Source organism: Kwoniella botswanensis, chromosome 1, assembly GCF_036426115.1.
Source record: "Kwoniella botswanensis chromosome 1, complete sequence".
Classification (NCBI taxonomy): Eukaryota; Fungi; Basidiomycota; class Tremellomycetes; order Tremellales; family Cryptococcaceae; genus Kwoniella; species Kwoniella botswanensis.
This window is the reverse complement of record NC_088599.1, coordinates 12,632,272-12,653,336: the sequence shown is the minus strand read 5'-3', so window position 1 is coordinate 12,653,336 and position 21,065 is coordinate 12,632,272. Positions and strand designations below refer to the sequence as shown.

Genomic DNA, 21,065 nt, shown 5'->3' with positions numbered 1-21,065 from the left:
CACTTGTCAATATGCAAATGACATCCTCTCGCAGCGATCCTTGCGTCATTGTCATTGAGGAACCACATGGAGTTGGGTAATCGTATATGAGCCCCCCACTTAGACAACGCTTATCCAGCAAGTCGATACCATGTCGTTCTTGAGATGGGGTATACATGGTCATGGACGGATACAAGCGACCTAATTGTGACATGACTTAAGCGGTTCCGAACAGCGCATAGGATTATTTCTACAATCGTGTCAGGATGTAAAGGCTTATAGGATCAAGGGAAGGACTTACAAGGAGATGGATGCAAGAGACAAATATCCTTTTTCTGTAGGCCTCAATCTGCCCATTTTATTTATCCCTTCAGCCATCAACTGGAATACCTCCTCAAACCCGAAATACTACTCTTCCATCGGAGTAGATCAGACCATTGCACAAGAGCAGCCTATTCGCATGTACACACGGCCGTAAGCTTTCTAAGCTTTCTACGCCACCCAATCTACGAAAAACCCTTTTCATCTTGAATGAAGCCGGCGGCAATCCACGTACCTCAAGCATTGAGTACTGTATTTTAGTAAAAGGGAATGGAATTGTTGGAAATTTTATCGGAGAGGGTTCAGGGAAAATTTTCTATTCCGCATTGACGTCAGACCAACATTATTGTTTTAGAGGCTTTTTTATGTTTTTGTGTTTACACTTTCGCTCTTCTCGGTTCTGTTCTATTTTTTGGCACCTCATGGGTCCCAGCAAGGGAAGACGTCAGACCTGATTAAACATGACATTCGTAATTTGGAAAACGGCCTACGGGCCCATGGAGCGATGCTGGACTAACGGGGGACCCAATGAAACTGATATTTTTAACGATCGTGAAAAAGATAGGTATCCTGCCGATATATACGTATTTGGATAGGTGTTTTTTCTTTTCCATTTGTTTTCTTTTCGTGTTTATATAATCTATCATTCCATCGTCATCCATATCCAATCGAATATTTGGGAGATGTCAGTGCGAATCGATAACGAACCGAATATGGCAACTGGTTCTGGTAGATCTTCTTCCGAGGAGACTGCCGTACCTGCTCCACCTAAACCAGCTCATCGTCATTCCAAATTCAGTTTCCATCATCAGCCACATGAGAAAGTCGATGACGGTTATGCACAACGATCGCAGGATCCCAATGGGTATATCCCACCTAAGGGAAATGGAGCGGCTGTAGCTCATGTGGAGGGATACAAGCGTCAGGAGTTGCATCGAAGAAATACCAAAGAGGGTAGAATCGTCTTACAAGAGGAAGATGCGCCCGAAGCATTAGGCTACGCATGGTCAACAAGAAAGAAATGGTTGACACTTTCGGTCATTTTCATCGTTCAATGTTCGATGAATTTCAATGCCTCGATTTACGCCAACGGTGTGGATTTCCTTCAGGAGAAATTCGGCGTCTCAGCACAAGGAGCAAGAGTGGGTCAATGTTTGTTCTTGATCTGTTATGCCTTTGGATGTGAGCTCTGGGCTCCGTGGTCTGAGGAACTGGGAAGATGGTGGATCTTACAATCGAGTTTGTTCTTGGTAAACAGTGAGTAGTAGCTTATCTTCTAAGTCCAGCAAAACTTTCCATAAGTTTCACCTAATCAGCACACGCAAGCTGATCAATCGCTTCTATTCCTAGTTTGGCAAATTCTTGCAGCACTTGCACCAAACTTTGGTACCGTCATCGCTGCTAGAGTACTTGGTGGTTTCTCATCTGCTGGTGGTTCAGTAACATTAGGAATGGGTAAGTTAGGAACCATCACAAATGTTCTACCGATGAAAGTTCTACTAATTCACATGTTGCAACAGTCGCCGATCTATACGATCCAAACGAACAACAATGGGCCGTTGCATTTATCGTTTTCTCGTCGGTCGGTGGATCAGTCATTGGTCCAATTGTCGGTCCCTTCGTCCAAGCAAACTTGAATTGGGAATGGATCTGCTGGACTCAATTGATCTTTGGTGGATTCGTTCAGATCTTACATTTCTTCCTTGTACCTGAGACTCGTTCGACCGTCCTGTTGGATCGACACGCAAGGAAGCTTCGAGCTGAAGGTAGGACCAACGTATTCGGTCCTAACGAAGTCAGAACATTCAGAGAAAGGTTCACCGTGAAAGAAGTCTTGCACACTTGGATTAGACCATTCGAGATGTTCGTCAGGGAGCCTATCGTACTCTGCTGTTCACTCTTGTCCGGTTTCTCCGATGCTTTGATTTTCACTTTCTTGGAAGCCTTCGGTCCTGTGTGAGTACAACACATCTATCAATTGATCGACAAACACACATTGAATTTCCAGCTAATGTGATCGTGCGTTGTACAGATTCAAACAATGGGATTTCACCACTGAACAGATGGCTCTCACCTTTGTACCCATCGCCATCGGTTATTTCATTGCATACGCGCTCTACATTCCCCCTCTCATGTCTCAGCGAAAGGCACTCAGAAAGGATCCTCAAGGTACTCCTCCTGAGATCCGATTGAAACCTCTTTTATGGCGTAAGTGTATCATCGTATCTACGCAGAGAACCACATCAATCTGACAATCATATATTTCTCACAGTTGCCCCACTCGAATCGCTCGGTCTATTCGGTTTCGCTTGGACCTCACTGGGCCCCCCTCACACACACTGGATCGCACCTATGATCTTCTCCGCCATGGTCGGTATCGCCAACTTTGCAATCTATATGTCCACCATCGACTATATGATCGCGGCTTATGGTCCTTACTCAGCCTCAGCAACAGGTGGTAATGGATTCGCGCGAGATTTCTTAGCTGGTATCGCAGCGATGTACTCCACACCGTTCTATTCAAACGTTGGCGGCGAATCTTATCGACTGCATTTGGAATGGCCCTCTACGATCTTGGCAATCATTGCTGGATTCGTGACTATTCCGATCTTCATCTTTTACTACAAAGGAGCCTACTTCCGAGAAAGATCTAAATTCGCTATGACTTTGGCAGGTGAGAGACAAGAGAGGAACGTGCATAGATTGGAGAAGAGTGATAACATGCCCGGAGGTGGAACTACCGTATAGATGGGATATTACATAGGAAGAAGGAGAAGCGGTGCAGATAACTATAGCAGACTAATGTTTTATGATGTAGAAAGTAAGGTAGAGTGATAGAGGTATGTAACATACATTTATCATAGAGCTTCAGTTTGACTACCTCGATTCCCCATGCAATGCATCACCTTTTTCACTGATTGACCTAGTGGCCCAAAATTCAATTCTGGTTATCTAACAGGTCAACGATCCTTGTTGCTCAGCTCGATCATTGTTTGAGTGGAATTGTTGCCTGGGTTTGCGATTCATCTCCTCTTCGCTTCTCGAATACAGGTACGATCTCGACTGATGATCTAATTCCGGATACAGCTACTGTACTGCGGGGTTGCTGTCCGAGACTGCCACTATGAAGTTAAAGGATCACCTCGGTGATGTTTGTCGGAACTTAGTGATCTTACGCTCATCTTTTGACCTTTGCTGACTTTCTTTCGAAGCCGGGTCAAGCGCTCCGAATTTGTTGCCTGTCCTTTGATCAGGACTACTCTTTCTTTACGACTCCGCTCATGACTGTGACTCGATGATTGGAGATGATGGATCTCGCAACAGCAGTAATGATATATATACTCGACAGATCGACACACGGTTCCGATAATTCCAGTCAACACAGTACTTTGCTGTGGATACGGAACCAACCCTCATGCCAGTGACCAAGGACAGGGTGGTCAATAGACCTATCAACGGAAGTTCACCGCTCTGTACTAGTTTTCAGACAGTCCAGTGAATGGCCGTATCTCCGTTCCAATGGCATATGCTCGATTTTGACGCTTTGTCCATGATCACTATTCTAGATGAAATGCAAGGCATATTACCATGATACCGTTCAGTACGATACCTGGTTCTTTCCACGAACATGTACCACCTGGTTGTCTTTACAACTTCTAGCCTCTGACTCTCACAAATGGAGAATGGTTGTAACAACTGTTCTCGTGTCATAGACAACATCGAATCACAGATACAAGTCCGCTTTGAATATCTTCTGTCCTTTGCCCGAGTCCCTATCGCCGAAGAACCCATGACTCCTCTGGTTGTATCCTGCCGAAAGATCACTCTACTGCTCAGCCTCGCTACCCTCTGGCCCAGGCCACAGATGTATGCGGTGTTGACGAAATCTCTGCCAACGTTTCCATCATAATGGTCCTCGTAGACCGTGCCTTGCACCGATATGATCAACCAAACACTGGTACTCAAGCTCGGGTGTCATCTCTTATCGTGCCATCGAACATGCCGGTGGGCTATAAGGAAACACGACAGATGATAAGGTGAACAATTACTTCGGGATAAGTTTGACCTCCTATATACGATATCCGATGACATGAATACATTTATCTACCTAGTACAACCTGCACATCATATGACGCATGATTCTACAACTTCGCTTTCCTATTTCCCTTTCCATCCCCTTCCAACCATTGATCTACCAACCCACTTACTTCCTTGGCTATCCCCAGACTAGATTGATATCCCGCCCCTCCAATTCCATACGCATGTACGACTCCTACTTTCCTCTTACCCCCTTTTCCTTTACCTTTTGCCGGTAGTAAAGCATCATTATTCTCGTTATCACCTATGAGTCTCTGTTCAAGTTCACATCTCAATCCACCTTCTCTAGCAGGTCTTAAGCCTACATTATGCGATACAATCTTAATATCCTCTATAATTCTGGACAAAGTTCATAACAATCTTTCAGAATTTGATCAGCCACGTCCTTGTTTATATTGGTCGACCAATCGTCTTTTATGTAACATCCACCTAGGATCACATGATTGGCCGGTCCAGGACGAGGAATGATGTATACCGATTGATTCGGTATTGGGTGTTTACCCTCTATGCCATAGGTGGTTCTCACATCTGGAGCTTCAACAAGGATAGTTTGTCCTTTTGCTGGATGAACCAGCGAGTCTTCTACGCCTATTAAAGATCTTGCTCCTAATCCACTTGCGTTGATCACTAGGTTGACCTTTCCTATCGAAGGGAGATCGTACATCTCATTAAGGGATGAGACTCGCTCGCGAATGATGGGTACGTTGCGAGATCGGAGCCAGTTGCCGAGATGTTGAAGGTATAAGGGAGTATTGAGCGTGTAAGCTTCGAATGTCACGCCTTGGGCAAATGGAGCGGGTATTTCGGAAGTTTTGAGATGCCGGTACTACGATATGTCAATTAAGAGACACTTGTTAGTCATGGTTCTTCAATGGGTAAATGCTGAGTGGATAACTGTACAACGTCATGGAATCTGAATTTGGATTTGTCGTCTAGACAAGAATCCAAACTCACATCAAACATCAAATCCGCCCACCAGGGATCTTCCCCCACATCCTTCTCCTTCTTAAAATATCTATATGGTCTCCTCTCGCACAGTTCCGGTATCTCCCTAGCTAACCTCTCGAATTCCTTGAATGTATGGGTATCTCGTCGTTTTTCCGCCGAGTTAGTAGCGAATGAATGGAACGATGCGCCCTGTGAACAATACATCAACTAGTCAATCAATCAATGGAATGGGCACAAGGGAATAGTACCAGGATCTGTAACGTGTAGTTGGAACATTGCAGACCGTAGACTTAAGACTTACCGCCCAGGGACTTGCGAATCCCGTTGAATGTATATCCTCAGGTAGATCTTTACCTACCAAAGCGACTTTCAAGCCTTTCCTTGTTAATTCTTGGGCAATCGTCAAGCCGAGAACTGCGAGCAACATCGAGATTCAGTGGGTGATCAAGATATAATTGGGGAAAGGGACTTGCCTCCACATCCTAAGATGGCAGCATCATATTGGTTGTTCACCATGGTGATGGCTGATCAATATGTACTGTATGAGGATAGGAAGGAAGACTGGATGAAATGATCAGATTATATGTACTGTATATAGTACGATTGATTGATGGGATCATGGATGAAGCAAAAGCATCTGATGGACCCGAGCAAGAGTGGGGAAAAGTAAGTACAGTAATGTCTGATCGGATATGACCGATCAAATGGAATCCCGATCACCTTACCTGGGTAACTTGATGGTAGTACTGAGTTAGAGCTCGCGAAACTATTGAGTGTACTACTGTTTTCTTTCACATCTTCTGTCATGCCAACGGATGTCCTCATGCGATTGAGCATCCTCGCGCAATGACCCTCCATTAATCAGGAATCCAAGGTATAGCGACGTCAGACAGACCTTTGGATATCTATGAGCACTTTCTCAAGTGGATAAGTGGATGATCATCATCATGGTATGATCGAACTTGCTAAGCAAGTGAAAACACTAAAGAGTACAAATCGTGCATGCAGATGTGAATATTCAAGTGGTATTATGTTGTCGCCAGGATTAGAGCTAAATAGAAAAGACCTTCCAACCAAAAATCGTAATACGAAAGAACTTCAAGCTTTGTGGATGGAATACAAACTTATCAATCATACTTCCCAAATCGATACTAACCATCCTTCCCATAGGTATAAAGCACCCTGATAATGAAAGTAAAGGCGGAAGCTAGGTATTAATCTTACTCTTGATCATCATGAATAGGTTTCTGAATCTCCGCGTAGATCAGACCTATTACCCAAAACAGGGAAGCATCAAAACACATAAGCCTGTATCCCCATGCGAGATTGAAGCATAACCAGTATCACACTCACGTTTCAACATCTCTCTACCCAATTGATCCTGTCGATCCTCAAAGTTGAAGAAATCAGGTTTCAACGGTTCTGCTCCAGGTTCATCGTTGGGATCGTGGTATGGCTAAACTCAGTGATCATCATAAGCAGAATTTCCCTAATGTCACAGTACGGCCATTCATCTCTCACCTCAAGATAAGGATGTTCTAAAGCTTCCTCTACTGTGATTCTCTTTCGAGGTGAGAACCTGCGATCGGCAATCCAAGTTGCATCAGCTCCCTTCAGACTTCCATAAGGATTGATTGGACCCACGTAAGACATTTTTTCAGTAAATCAAGAGCATTAGGTTTAGCTTTTGGACAAACTACAGCGAAATCCTGCCTTCGGGTGAATTCGAGGGCTCTCTGTAAGTTGAACATGCATGATCAGCTCAGCTTCTTTGAAATTGGGACTCTGTATTGTGAGCTATATAGACTTACCAGATAATCTCTGACGAAAGAGATAGTAAGAGATATGGTCAGTCCAGCCAAGCGTCATTATTGTGCTATCAGCAATCTAACTCACTTGGATCTGGGCGAGGTAATCTCGTTGAAATCGTCCATCTGTATCATCATTGACATCAGCCAAAGTAGATCACGTACAGCAGGGAAAAGCGCTTACTGTGGGTGTACCAAGAACATCCAAGATCAACGATAGTTCTGCATCGGATCGTTTGTCAGCTGAGGATGGATGGAGTTTATCGTTCGAGGGAGCTCACGATGATGGTAATCTATAAACCGAAATAATGTCAGTCACTTATGATGGCTTCTCGAAAGGTCCACAAAATTTAACTCACCTCGTCCAGGGAATAGAGGTTTTCCATTTACTATATCATCACTCATCAGCTTGTTCCCGATCCAATCAGCAATTCCAAGCTCACTCATTTCTGCCAAGATACATCCCACACTCCAGATATCAATCGCTTTTGTGTATTCTTGGAAAGCTACATTTCATTCATACCGGTAATTAGCTGAACATCCTTACCTATTTATAGTAGCTGGGACATAGGAGTGTGATCACTTCCACTCACATAACATTACTTCTGGAGCTCTGTACCATCTCGTAGCTACGTATTCGGTCATGAATCCATTACCACCATTTGGTCCTGAATCGGGAGGGGGCATGGCCGCTGATCGTGCGAGACCGAAATCGCATATCTAGAATGGTCATAATTAGTCAAAGAGACTCGACAATTTGGAAGACTGGTAGAAAATAATGGGATGGTGCAGGACATGTGTGTCACATGCTTGTGATCGATTCATTGGACTAGAAGAATCACGACTCACCTTCAGATCACAGTTCGCATTCAACAGCAGATTTGAAGGTTTCAAATCCCGATGAAGGACATTTGCTGAATGAAGAGCTTTCAAACCTCGTATAGTCTATTCGTAAAGCAGATGATCAGTATAGTCCTTGTGATGAAGGGAGACCCACATCTTGGGTCTTATGGGATTTTGATCGTCCGCAGAAGCAACATATGGGTGTAAACGGAGATAGGGCCACGATACGATGCTCACCTGATATATGAAATATTGACAATGATCATCCGACAATTCCTGAGTTCTAATCACTCTATGTCTATACGTTTTAAACATTGTATGTCAGCTGTTTATATTCTCAAGTGGTCTAATATGGATTCAGCTCACAGATCAGTCTCCATCAACTCCTATTTTAAATTTTGTATCAAATCAGCTTGTTGTTCCATATCCGGATCGGAGGATGGATTGACGTACCTGAACCAAGTAGACTTCATTGAAATGATCATAACTTGGAGGTGCGATAATATCGAGAATAGCAATGATATTTTCGTGTCTGGATCATCATATCAGCTTATGTCCCTTCAAAGGGGTATGATATATTGTAAAGCCTTTGGTTCTCTGCAAGTCTCATGTTTACATGGCATATGAGGAAGAAGGAGGCCCACTCACCTGAAATGTCTCAACAGCTTGATCTCCCTCAAGGTCCTCTGACAGAACATCGCATGATCAAAGGGCGTTATCCTCTTGATGGCGACTTTGGTTCCGGAGGCTATGTGGGTAGCGGCGCTGCGGGGTGGAGGGTGAGGTTGATCAGTAGATGGTAGATATGGGCAAGATCAGATCAGCTAGTGCGTTCGTCCATATCAAGTCGGGACTTGACTCACACTACTACACCATAAGCCCCTTCACCTATCACTTCCAATACTTGATAATGCTCAGATACGTTGAATGGGATTGAAGACTGGTCTACTGTCATCGTGTCGTATGTGATGATTTAGGTGTATGCTGTAGGATAAGATGGAGAGTGCTAACAAAGAAGGAGCTTGCAGTGGTATATGAGATGGAGGAGGTAGAGTGGAGATTACTGAATGGGTATAATGGGATTGATAGGAACGAGGTATCTATCTTGTGTGTGGGTGAATTGGGGTACAGTCCAGCTGTCTATTTCCTTGGGTCTGTGCTTTTGTCGTCTTATTGTTCTTTCTTCGTATCTTTGATTTGCCTTTCTTTGATCCTTGTCGAGACTACCCTCTGTGGACAATAAGATGCTCTGGTCGTTATTCGTTATGGGTTTGTTCTGAGCAGTGTACATGCATATGGGTATATAATGGGATGCTACCCATACATATCACATTGAATTCTGAAACGTCTGCGGGGTCAAACTCTAAATCAGAGAACAATAACGCTCATCGCAGTAGGATCAATCATCATTGCACGTGGATCGTGACGTAAGATGATCATACCCAAGCGCAAGCGGGATCGTTAAGTGAGTGACTGGTATACGATCAAAGTCAAGCGGGGATACTCATTGTCGATCGTATATCTGCATATATATATATGTATACATATCTGTGTACGTATGTACACTAGTACAATCTTGAAGTCTATGACTGGTCAACTTCCATCCCATCACCCTCCCGTTCCCCATTCGCGTCACTACCACTCTGATGTTGAGACTCCGCTTCCAACTCCTCCCTCCTCAATCTCAGAATCTCATTCGCAGTCCATAATTTCTTATTCAACATATTCGCCAAATTAGGTCCAAACGCATCGGCAATCTCGTCCAGATTCACTTGAGGTGTGGGTGTATCAGCAGGTTTGGGATTGATAATCACCGATAAGCATTTCTGTTTCACACAAAGCCAATCAAAGTCAGATATATGGAATGTAACCTATCCCCATGACAGAAATGGGTTTTTAAACTGTACTCGTACTCACAATCAAAGCTCTAATAAGTGGATTCCTCTTCTTACCGCTCCCACTGTCCGTATACAATCTACCCGCCAAATCATCGATCCTACTGATATTCTCGCCTGCTTTACCCCATACGGTAGATCTGACCGCTTGTTTGCCCAGACACGATAAAGCAAGGAGAGATCCTTCGTATCGACCCGAAGGGGGGTTAGAGGCTCCGAGTGGAGAGGGGAAAGGAGGCGAGTTGAGTGATTTGGAAAGTGTCGATACGAGACCTAGTATTTTCAGGATGATACAACCTATCAGTATAAAACTGTACTGTGCAAGATGTAGATGCCTTGAGATCCTCCATGTACATAAGGAGGAGAGGTAACTCACGAGGTATTAAACCAGGGTATGATTTACCGTATTTATCAGCTACTTTACCCAATACCTGAGACGCATGTAATCGTAGATCGTAAGGTGAAGGCTGATTGCTTGATGATGATGAAGGGTGAGGTCCAAGTGGTACAGTCAAGATAATAGACATGAGAGGTGGTAATAGGATATGTACCTAGATATATCATATCAAGTTAGCTATACTATATAGCTCATCCCTTTTTTGAAATGATCTTCCATTTGAGATTGGGCAGTCACCCACATAAGGTTCTAAGAATACCCCATCATTGCTCACGAGCGCTTCGACCGCATCGATCAATTGTCCAATGGTCCCCGTAGGAGCCATAAGACATTTCTGTATACTTTCCCCTAACCACTTAACCACATAGATCAATATTCCAGCGACGGCCACATCTGTTCTGAGAGATGCTAAAGCTGCCAGACGATGTCGCTCGGCTTCGGTCTCTGGACCAGTAGGTGAAGGAGGCACGAGCGCTGTGGTAAGACGTGTGAAGTATAGTTGGAGTTCTTGAGGTAGTTGAGTACGGGCTTGCGGTCGGAGTGAGGTGGATGATGGTTGAGGGCGGGGTTCTGGAGTGAGATTTGAGAATGTCAGTATGTTCACTTCCATCCCAGCTATATATTGGTGAATAAGACAGTTTTGAATGAACAATAAGGTTTATGATAGCGCCGAGCGGCAGATCAGAAATGAAGGAGGATGACGACCGAAACTTCCGTCTGTTTATGCACAATAGAGAAGTAAATAGTACGACAACTCACGTCCACTCCTCTGGGTAGGATTTGGATTCTCCTTAATGGCAGGTTGCACTCCTTCGACAGCTAACCAATGCGCCTTCCATTTCACCCCGCTGGAATTGGCTACGCCAGATGGTAAGGGTTGTTTGAGGTATGTCGCGAAATCTATCTCCTCGTCGGGCAGGTGGTAGATCTGTTGTTGGTGGGATGAAGATGAGGGGATGGGGATGGATTGAAAGGATGGTAGAGGGAGCGGACGTGGGGGTATTAGGATTGGCTATTGAGGAGGAAAGTGGGGATTAGCTGATGTGTTCTATGTCTACGGTAGAAGCGTGTCACATTCGTATATGGTATGGGTTTACACATCGGAAAATGACTTATGTCACGATTGATATACCGACGAGGTATTTCAGAAGAGAAAGAGTATAAGACTCACCTCAACATTCAAAGCATCCATAGCATACTCCACATCCTCAGGCATCAGTGTACCCCTCTTCCCATGTGCCATGAATTTTTTGGCTTCCTGAATGATCAGATGCAAGCGATACTCTACATCACCAGCTAAGAGGTCGGCTGCGCCTGGACCTAGTGGGTCGAGAGGGAGGGATTGGGCTACTTCCTATCAAGTCGTTCAACGATCAGCAAGAAGCGTAGTACATTCGTGTCATTCCACTCCAGAGCAGCCTCTTATGCTGGCTGAGTGTTGGTAAGCATGATAGCAGATGAAAGGAGACATACCGTTATCGAATCAGAGGGGTAGATACCCGTAGTTTGAGGAGGGGGCATGGTGATTTGGGTTTTGCAACTAGACTTTCGTTCTAAATGGCTATGTATCGCTGAGATATGTTTCTAAATCAGTTTGTATACTTGATGAAGGTGATAATCTGATGGATGCAGAGGAATAGATGCGTAGAGAGTGGAACAGAAGAAAGAAAAGACAGAGTTGATGTTGTTGTTTCCTTTTGCTCGTTCGGAAATGGACCCGGTTAAAGGTGGACTTCGTTCGATCAACCCGTCATTCGATATCATTCATCTATTTACTTGTCCGCATCAATCATTCACTAACTCAGCTGGAGTATAGAAACAAAGATGGTACCATGGAATGGACCCAGAGCAAAGGTACGTTCTGTACATTTATACGCAGATGTCTTTCCACTGTAATCTAAGGTCATGATAACACCATTACAACCTTGTCCCTTCCCCTTAAAGTACTGACCACCTCTCCAATGTGTCACAGGTCCAAATCAAAATCTCGATCCAGCGTCTGCGCACACTTCAAGAGAAGAAACTCGCCTTGGCTAAAGCGAGCCGAAGGGAAATTGCAGATCTCCTGAATAAGAATAGAGTGGAAACTGCCCGGTTGAGGGTAGAAGGCTTGGTTCAGGATGATATCTATGTCGAATTGTTAGAGGTTTTGGAGGTGAGTAGAAATGGATAGCGGAAACGTGAACATCATCCATACTCAAGTCCTTAGATGTGTTGATGAGGTATTTCATAAACTCATCGTGTATCTGTTGTCCAATACATAGCTATACGCGGAAACATTACAAGCTCGATTCAACCTCTTAGATACATCGTTGTGAGTACACCTTGAAGATTGGATATAAAGATCGACGACTGATCTTTGGTGGTCTATTTGAATAGAGGAGAACAGCCTGAACCTTCTATATCCGACGCAGTATGTGCGATAGTCTACGCAGCTCCACGAACAGAATTGAAGGAATTACAGGTCCTGAGGGAATTGTTAATGCACAAGGTGAGTAAGGTTGTTCCAATCTTGACTCATTTCAATCCACTCTACAATCTGGGTATCCTCCTCATACTGATCAGTCCCTCGCCAAACCCAGTTCGGTCGTAATTTCTCTTTATCCCTCGTCCAACCTCCCGACCCCACCTCCCCACCAGGTGTACCAGCTAGAGTTTTATCGAAATTGAAAGTATTCGTACCTTCCAAAGAACTTGTTGATGCGTATTTGAGTGAGATCGCAAAAGGGTATGGAGTGAATTGGGCTCCTGAATCCACAACGCAAGATGAAGAAGAGGATGAGGGGATCGAACCATTGCGACGGAAAGAGGTTGTTGATGATGACAAAGAGGATGAAGATGATGGGGAAGGAGGTGACAAAGAAGATGAGAAAGAATCGGAACCACAATCACAATCACCAAAGAAGAAAGAACTTTCGATATCACCTGAAAAGAAATCTACCGGATCGTCATCGCCTCAACCTCCTCCTGCTAAGAAATTAACGGAGGAAGAAGAGCTGGCTCAGAGGTTGGAGAGGTTGAAGAATCTAAGGTAGTTCAGCGGGAATTTGGATATCAATGGAATTGTTTGAATAATAAATGTACGGATTATGATTTAGAGAATGCATTGTATGTCATGTTATGGGGTGGTCATTTCTGACTGAGGATGATGATGTGAATCATCCATCACCATTCTCAATCCCTCCCTAGTCAAGGTTAAATCCCCTCCTCGCCCTCTACTTCTTCCCTCTCATCCACAAGTCCTCCATCTTCCCATATCACCACCCTTCTAGTCCTATACTTGCCATTTTCATCTTTCTCTTTGCTTTTCTGCACTTTCACTACCTTCCTCCATAATTCTTTTGGTACGATCCCCTCTGGGTTACCGGGAGTAAGCACCACGCCATTCGCACTGACATATACCGGTATGTTGTTCTCAATCAATTTCGATAGTGAGAGGTAGATGTACAAGGTCGAATTGGGTCGAGGGACGATGGAGCCGTGGTGCGAAGGGGCGAGGTGGATATGCTGACGGGACATTTTGGAGAGACCTTGAGTCTCTGGGAGTGGAACGAATGAATGATGAGTATATTTTCCAGGGGGTACAGAGGTTCGATGACAAGTTGTGTTGTGATGCGTGTCACTCACTTAGTATATTCCACAGTTCCAATCTAGTACCATGAACCATCACTCCCGCCTTCTTTCGTCCCTCTTCGTCGTCTTTCAATTCTTCGAGATGAGAAGTACCCTCAAGGTTGATCGAGTGACCTTGAGTTGCACGTATGAAATATCCACCTTTGATCGATGTTGATGATCCACCTTCATCGGTGCCATTGTTTTCATTCGGATTAGGCAGAGATACTAAAGGTAATTCAACATATCCACTTCCGTTTTCACCTTGTGATGAGATAGTAGTCTTCGATAAATTGGACTGTATATTATCTATCTCAGCTGCGTCAATCCCATTCGCATCTTGTAATGGGATCGGGCCCAATCCGTGACCCTCTTCGTCCAATTTGCGCATTTTCTCAGTGTTGTGTGAATCAGTAGAAGCAGCAGTGATATCCTGTGGTGATGGTGGTGGTCGTGGACGCTGTTTCTTGGGTTGTTGTCCTTTCTTCATCTTCTTAGGTCTAGGTGGACTGGGATCATACCCGTAAAATAGCTGGAATCGTTGTTTGGAATTCTCAGCTACTAGTCGAAGGACCATGTTCACATCGACATCTCGCATTTTTGGTCGGGCGAGCTACAAATCGCATAGATATATATCAACTACCATGACATGGTACGTGAGAGTATAACACGTCCGACTCACCACATCATCCAATTTGATATACCCGTCTGACCTGATATTCAACCCTTCTTTCTCTGCTCCGTGTCTAAGTATGTAGGCTAGTCCTTTTGATGCTTTTACGTCGGGTGTCTCGGGTGGTCGAGGCATTGTGGATGCACTTTTTACTTATATCTCAATGTATATGCAGTGTCTAGTAACCTATGTACAATAATATGAAGATGAGTCCCAGATGTGATGGAGGTTGAAATTGAAATTTCTGGATTGATGTTGACGCACGGGCCGGTGGAAATGACTCACTGAGTAATCTCAGCACATGCTCACACTTTCACACCTTTGATCCAATCTCAATCTTTTGGATTCACATCTTGTCATATTCTGCTCCTTGCATACAATACCATACTATTGTTCCAAGTACCAAGTGGCCAATGTTCTCCTTCATCAGCTCACACGAGCCTTGATACCATCACTCAATCATCGCATCGATCAACAGGGCACCAGGAGTGGATCGCACGATCGTCACACTTGAATCCCGGATTTTCTTCTCACGTCAACATCAACATCAGAAATAATTGTGGTAAACCCCACAGTCTACGCAATGTCACAATCCCTTCATCTCCCTTCCAATCCTACTTCCCCCATCGTCAAGCCCCCACGTCTACTTCCTCGCTCACCTTCGGATCCCTTGCATCTCTCTCGTTCAGATAACACAGCCAGTAATGGTAATGGGAGCAATCAACCTATATACGTCTTGACTGCCGACGGATCATCATTATTCTTATTGGACCCATCGAAACCCCGTGGTGGAGAGGAACCACCTCCATATGCAAGTTTTCCTATATCACCTCAAACGTCAAATACCAATATCGATGCCGAAGATGGAAGCGTTGGTGTGAATCGTCCAGATGATACCCGTCATCAACATGAACATCATCGTGATAGAGCTAGAACATTATCATCACTAAATACAAATCATCAATCTAGTCGACCGAGATATACTTCCACACAATCATATACACGTACGACACCATCGAGAACAACGGGAGGATCCGTATCGATATCTAGATCTAGATCTGCATATTCAAGTCCTCATATACACACCTCATTACCGCTCACCGATGAAAATACCCTATTACTACCTCATCCGCCGCCTACTACCAATTCGATAAACAAGAGGGGATTATGGAGATCAATATGGTGTGGTGATTTAGACACGGCGATTGATGAGCAACCTGGAGGATGGGGGAAAGGATTTAAGAGGTTTTGGAGACCTCTGGGTAGGAAGGAATATTGGAGAGCTTCGGTTCATCTGATTTTGTTTAATTTCCCTTTAGTGAGTTGCAGTAACATTTCACTCTTCCTCCTCAAGGAGTCAACGATGTAGGATATCAAATTGTGAAAGCATTCAGCTAATCTCGTGTTTTGTACGATGATAGGCCCTTCTAGTTTGGCCATTCTTGGTGGCCGGTACATTAGCAGGAACAGTTCTGTTGATCACCCTACCGCTTGGTGCAGCAGTCTGGTGGTTGACTCTGTTCATCTCTCGTTCAGCAGCTAGATTGGAGGTGGGTCAACAACCTAATCAATATCGTTAAAGGACAGATTTATCCCCTTGTGTACATCTTACGATTTTGAGTGCATCAATGCTGATTCGAATTTTTTGATCACAGAGCATTATGCAACTTCATTATCATTCACCTCTCTCACCCGCATCTCCACCATCGAATCATCCTATATTCTATCGTCTAGTCCCTTCCGTATCAATCACTACCAACGCAAATACACCAATTTCATCGCCTACTTCCCCTTATCCCCAAACTCCAGGTCTAGAATCCGATGCTCCTACTCTACATCCCGAGACCGACACTGAGAACGGCGGGGTATCGATGGAAGATTCTACCACGATGGTATGGGAAAAAAGATTCATGAAGTGTTCCTACGCGATGTTCCTTGATCATTATTCTTACAGCGCCCTATCGTATTTCTTATTGATCAAACCCCTCATTGTACTCTTTTCGACTATTGTCATCATCGTTCTGTTACCGGTTGCGATAGGGACGATAGTGGGTTTACCGATTTATCTGAGGATGTTAAGGAAGTGGGGGAAGTGGCAGGCCGAAGTCGCTATTGAGAATTTGTAAATACAAGTACTCGAGTATAGAAAAAAGAGCACTAAGTGGAATTGATTTGGATGAGGATTACATGGGTGGTGTCTGTTACCGCTTTTGTTTTTGTTTTCTTGAAGGAGTGGCGCTCAGATCCATAGTATATGGTTGTAACAGTATTCTTGTTTGAATTTTTATTTTTGGGTCAATCAGTTTGTACAGCTCGGCTTCGTTTAGGCATTCGGTACTCATACATGTATTCACCAAGTACATAAATGCAATTATAGCATCACTGTCCGAAGTCAGAGCTGGAATGTCATTATTCTTGAACAGTATAGTTAGAAACGGATTTTTTACTTCTTTGTTCACATCTCATTATGCCACCTACAAGATGCGAGCAATGAGAGAAGGTAGGTATACTGTATCAACACCAACCTCGACCCTCTTCCACATGCTTGTCCTGCTTATTAGCTATGATCCAAATACGTGGGATTTATGGAGACTTCTCTGTGGAGTGCATCAAAGAGCGTAGATCGAGTTCGGGGGGCAGTGTACTTATCAGGAGGATTGGCATCACTTTCCAATGCAGAAGATGCAAGTACTGTCAGTCATGACGAATGACGTATGTGTTGAGACTTGATGGGGTTGAAACGACCATACTTCACCTTCCTTTCATCGTGATAGTCCTTCTGATACAGTATGAAATGCTGCAGTGGTTCTCTGTTTCACAAGTATCTCACTTCATTCTCCGACAATGCACGTTCATACTTTTCTGCATTCCGCGTCAGTGGTTCACAATCTAATCCTCATCAACTCCGATATCTTCCACATCACACCCTTCTCATATCCACTGATTTGGCAGCATCATGAGCTTGAGAAGTTCAATTGGCAAACTCCCCTCATACCTCAATTTCAAGAGATTTCGAACATCTCGATTCACCTCTTCCACGGACTCGGATAGGGACACTTCTATCAATCCTCCAAACCCAAGACACCCCAATGCAGACAAGCGCACGGACACCGATACTTCAGCAGTCTCTATATTCGATACGACACAATCTCAAGAGACAAATATGAATGAAGTGATATCTGCAGGTCACAAGGGTGACCGACAATCAAGCCACAAACAGAAAGACAGAGAATCGATCATTGACGAAGCTAAATCATTCCTTATTGATACCTTGACTACCCAAATCGTCGACAGTGCGATCGGCGACACGATCTGCCAATCTACGAATTTCGATGAAATGACATCTGGAGCTAGACAACACGCATTCATGGGACTAAGTGAGAACTTTCGAAACCCCCTTAACAAGTCGGTAGATCCAATGATCGATTCGATCGTTGATCTTGCGGAAAATTGGGATGAAACACTCGATTTAAAGCGGGTTCTGACTGCTGCGACGTTTCGACCTGAGGTACATCTTGTACAAACTACTGCACGGAAGAGGTTATATGCGCTTGAATATGGTACTGAATATGAAGAGGCTGAATCGATGTTTGAGAAGATCACGAGGAGGACGAATGGTAGTTTTGGTGATTGTTGTCTTTTACAGGAGGCTGTAGAAGAATTACTTGAGGAGGGGATGGAGGCATATCCCAGGGTGGATAAACATGGACTGGGGCTTTATGATGATGAGAGTAAAGTAGCTTAAAGACAGTGTCAGTGGTACAGATGAGCAGGTAGGATGATTTTTCGTTTGATTGATAATGTGAATGCATGATCTCGTTCCACTATTGTCCGATCCTCAGAAATACAGTATGACCAGGAGGTTGGCACGACTCTGTGTTGTAGAAGTGAGAGGTTTTGCACAAAGTCGGTGCTGTTAATTATGATTTATGATTTGGGTTTGTTCTATTCCTGGCTGTAACGTAAGTACTCAATTATCAGCTATTCAACACATCTATTCAACACTTAATCTCTGTAGGTATCAATGCAAAGGAAAGGTCGTCGAAAAATACACAGATATTGATGATCCTTTGAACTTTCAATGGATGTAAACAAGTTTCGAGGGAAAGTGTTTACGGTTGTGTTACAGTACGGTAAGGCATACGGTGATAGACTCAAAGGATGTTGAGTATATTTGTTAGATCTTGAAATGGGCATCTGCCGAGTGGTTAAGGTATGTATGTGGACATAGATGTGGGATCTGGACTATAAAAGCATCACGTCGTTCTGTGGGCAGTACTAGCATATCAAAAATCAAGAATTCAAAAACAATAGAAAATATAAGCATATACACTGTAAGAAAGTAGAGTTCGTCGCATCTAGCCTGGAGATACCAGACGAAATACTGGATCAGCAAGACGTGACTTGAAATTGATCATACTCGTCCTATTTTATACTTGTTGTGAAAGACCCAATTCTTCACCTAACTTCTAATTCCACGAAACAAAACATCAAGAAGCGAAGAGCCCAAAAAGAGGAATAAAACTTTAAAATAGAGTCTTTGCTTTCAAAAAAACCAGCTTTCAATAATAACGAACTTATATAGTATTGTAAATTCTGTTTAACTTGATAGTAACAGATCAGCAAAATACAAATCAAACGAATAATAATAAAAGACAGAATGAGTAAGAGTGATAAACCCCAATCTGATCTACAAAACCAATCGAATGATTCGAGACGTCCGACCAAGGCCAAACGATTCTTCTCAAATTGCTGTGAGTAGACCGATTGACACTTTCTGACCATTTTGGTCTCCATTCGTGGCGGTTATAATCGTACGCTACTGTACAAGAGGAAAAGAAGGCTGATGTCTCCATTTGAACGATTAGTCGTAGGGTCGTACACTTACTTACCAGTCGCAGCAGTGATCGTATGGTTTTTCGGATTGAGCATCCTATTATTTATGTGGATCCAAGATGGTAAACCTAGATATAGACCTACTCAAGCTTCGATTGCTTTCATCTCGTCGGTAGGGGCTGCTTATCCCACGTTGTTCATTTTCATTTGTGTTTCTGTCGTGATGTAAGTACATTACTGATATTGCTTCATTTATAACCCTAATCCCATTATTGTAATTAGTAAGCTGGATGAGAATGCTGCTCCCGCTGCTGCTGGTGGTAATGATGATTGATGATTCTGGTGCCACTTAGGTTGTACTTCCCTACCGTTTGCGTTATCAGGTATTTACGACACAAGAATAGGATACCTGCGACTGTGCAGCGCAAAGAAAAGATTTTTAGTGAGTGAGATTCACGTGACGTGACAATGATGATTATCGATAAGATCTTCTAACCAGATCGAACGATGTTTTACCATTAAAATAATGTAGGTTGGTTAGCAATTGCTTTTTATGGTATGGGATGTATGGGACTACTCGTACTATCTATAGTGGGTACAAGTATGGTTTCCGTTTGAATCGGTCACCTGGCTGACGTGTTTCTCCGATGCTGGTTGTGGTGTAGTGGAATTGCTGGGATTATTACCAGATCCATTGGTGCGGTACATTCCTTTTCATTACTGGAGTATCGTTCTCAGCCATTTTCCAAACTGCCGAAGTGGTAAGTGATGAGTTTTCCCCCTTTCCAATCCCAATTGGCCTGATTCAAGTGAATATCCTCGAGACCATAAGATATCATAATTGATGTTCGTTTGAATGGTCGTCTTTATGATTATAGTGGTGTTTGAAGAAAGAACATCCAGATAGGATACATCTAAAGCGCAATGGTGTAGCCAAACTTTCAGTAGTGGTGTTACCTATCATCTTAGCTTGTGCTTTTGGTGGATTTTACAGTTTAGTAAGTTGCCCCTCTCGGTTCATTCCTCATCCTTGCCTTGAGGATATTGACATGCCTTATTCACATGGTTCTTAGCTGATTTTGATCTGTTTTGCAATGTTTAGTGCCATGGTAATCCGACTTCGGAAAACGGTGAGTATACACCTGAACAATGTGAGAAGTATTCGTCAACTGCGGCTATAATGGAGTGGTCAATCGCCTTTAGCTTGAATCTGTATTTTATCACTTTGGTGATTGATCTATGGCCTAGTAGAAAGACTAGTTCTAGGTATATCAGGAGGGAAGAAGCCGAGGAGAAGGTATAGGTGTAGCTTTGACCGTTGGCGGGGTAGAGAGAATTTCAGTGATTACATATCGCAGTTTGGCTCACCCCGCAGAGACGCGCTGAGAAATTTCATGCTCTAATGAACACGATATAGTCGACGAAGTGTCGGTATTGGGCACCTGTTCTGGTCGTAGCCGTTGCTGAGTGCTACACATGATCACAGAACGAAGAATGTAATTGAGTTGATGCTATGATCCAGTTGAAGATGATGAAAGCACAACTTTGTTTTTACGTGATTTTCCCACTTGTTCGTGTTTCGGGTAACTCATCCCCACCATACATCATCAATCATACAACGCGTTTGTTGTTGTTGTCTCATGTTCAATCATATC

The 21,065-nt window shown here is 43.7% G+C and overlaps 9 protein-coding genes across 9 annotated transcripts; 5 read left to right on the top strand and 4 right to left on the bottom strand.

The window, feature by feature from the left end:
• Positions 1 to 983: 983 nt before the first annotated feature.
• On the top strand, positions 984 to 3,048 carry L199_004773 (uncharacterized protein; the record flags this gene model as incomplete). The annotated part of the gene is made up of 5 exons (XM_064890495.1): positions 984 to 1,557; positions 1,651 to 1,755; positions 1,821 to 2,256; positions 2,333 to 2,508; positions 2,573 to 3,048. The coding sequence occupies 5 exons, from the start codon at positions 984 to 986 to the stop codon at positions 3,046 to 3,048; spliced, it is 1,767 nt and encodes a 588-aa protein (XP_064746567.1).
• Positions 3,049 to 4,442: 1,394 nt separating this feature from the next.
• On the bottom strand, positions 4,443 to 5,862 carry L199_004772 (uncharacterized protein; the record flags this gene model as incomplete). The annotated part of the gene is made up of 5 exons (XM_064890494.1): positions 4,443 to 4,699; positions 4,828 to 5,224; positions 5,353 to 5,535; positions 5,648 to 5,760; positions 5,820 to 5,862. The coding sequence occupies 5 exons, from the start codon at positions 5,860 to 5,862 to the stop codon at positions 4,443 to 4,445; spliced, it is 993 nt and encodes a 330-aa protein (XP_064746566.1).
• A 704-nt stretch (positions 5,863 to 6,566) lies between these two features.
• On the bottom strand, positions 6,567 to 8,952 carry L199_004771 (mitogen-activated protein kinase CPK1; the record flags this gene model as incomplete). The annotated part of the gene is made up of 17 exons (XM_064890493.1): positions 6,567 to 6,616; positions 6,700 to 6,802; positions 6,868 to 6,925; positions 6,991 to 7,082; positions 7,158 to 7,167; positions 7,243 to 7,280; positions 7,339 to 7,376; positions 7,436 to 7,447; positions 7,514 to 7,543; positions 7,598 to 7,660; positions 7,748 to 7,874; positions 8,004 to 8,099; positions 8,235 to 8,295; positions 8,364 to 8,383; positions 8,451 to 8,529; positions 8,646 to 8,762; positions 8,861 to 8,952. 17 exons carry the CDS (start codon positions 8,950 to 8,952, stop codon positions 6,567 to 6,569), a joined length of 1,086 nt encoding a protein of 361 aa, XP_064746565.1.
• Positions 8,953 to 9,580: 628 nt separating this feature from the next.
• L199_004770 (uncharacterized protein) lies at positions 9,581 to 11,810 on the bottom strand (the record flags this gene model as incomplete). The annotated part of the gene is made up of 7 exons (XM_064890492.1): positions 9,581 to 9,823; positions 9,915 to 10,165; positions 10,269 to 10,443; positions 10,531 to 10,859; positions 11,049 to 11,301; positions 11,461 to 11,643; positions 11,763 to 11,810. The coding sequence occupies 7 exons, from the start codon at positions 11,808 to 11,810 to the stop codon at positions 9,581 to 9,583; spliced, it is 1,482 nt and encodes a 493-aa protein (XP_064746564.1).
• A 303-nt stretch (positions 11,811 to 12,113) lies between these two features.
• L199_004769 (uncharacterized protein) lies at positions 12,114 to 13,324 on the top strand (the record flags this gene model as incomplete). The annotated part of the gene is made up of 5 exons (XM_064890491.1): positions 12,114 to 12,143; positions 12,262 to 12,444; positions 12,554 to 12,603; positions 12,669 to 12,780; positions 12,872 to 13,324. The coding sequence occupies 5 exons, from the start codon at positions 12,114 to 12,116 to the stop codon at positions 13,322 to 13,324; spliced, it is 828 nt and encodes a 275-aa protein (XP_064746563.1).
• Positions 13,325 to 13,484: 160 nt separating this feature from the next.
• On the bottom strand, positions 13,485 to 14,709 carry L199_004768 (uncharacterized protein; the record flags this gene model as incomplete). The annotated part of the gene is made up of 3 exons (XM_064890490.1): positions 13,485 to 13,828; positions 13,917 to 14,514; positions 14,584 to 14,709. The coding sequence occupies 3 exons, from the start codon at positions 14,707 to 14,709 to the stop codon at positions 13,485 to 13,487; spliced, it is 1,068 nt and encodes a 355-aa protein (XP_064746562.1).
• A 448-nt stretch (positions 14,710 to 15,157) lies between these two features.
• L199_004767 (uncharacterized protein) lies at positions 15,158 to 16,700 on the top strand (the record flags this gene model as incomplete). The annotated part of the gene is made up of 3 exons (XM_064890489.1): positions 15,158 to 15,892; positions 15,996 to 16,124; positions 16,230 to 16,700. 3 exons carry the CDS (start codon positions 15,158 to 15,160, stop codon positions 16,698 to 16,700), a joined length of 1,335 nt encoding a protein of 444 aa, XP_064746561.1.
• Positions 16,701 to 17,530: 830 nt separating this feature from the next.
• L199_004766 (uncharacterized protein) lies at positions 17,531 to 18,319 on the top strand (the record flags this gene model as incomplete). The annotated part of the gene is made up of 1 exon (XM_064890488.1): positions 17,531 to 18,319. The coding sequence occupies one exon, from the start codon at positions 17,531 to 17,533 to the stop codon at positions 18,317 to 18,319; it is 789 nt and encodes a 262-aa protein (XP_064746560.1).
• Positions 18,320 to 19,234: 915 nt separating this feature from the next.
• L199_004765 (uncharacterized protein) lies at positions 19,235 to 20,713 on the top strand (the record flags this gene model as incomplete). The annotated part of the gene is made up of 7 exons (XM_064890487.1): positions 19,235 to 19,328; positions 19,443 to 19,635; positions 19,764 to 19,852; positions 19,943 to 20,001; positions 20,076 to 20,171; positions 20,289 to 20,408; positions 20,513 to 20,713. 7 exons carry the CDS (start codon positions 19,235 to 19,237, stop codon positions 20,711 to 20,713), a joined length of 852 nt encoding a protein of 283 aa, XP_064746559.1.
• Positions 20,714 to 21,065: the final 352 nt, after the last annotated feature.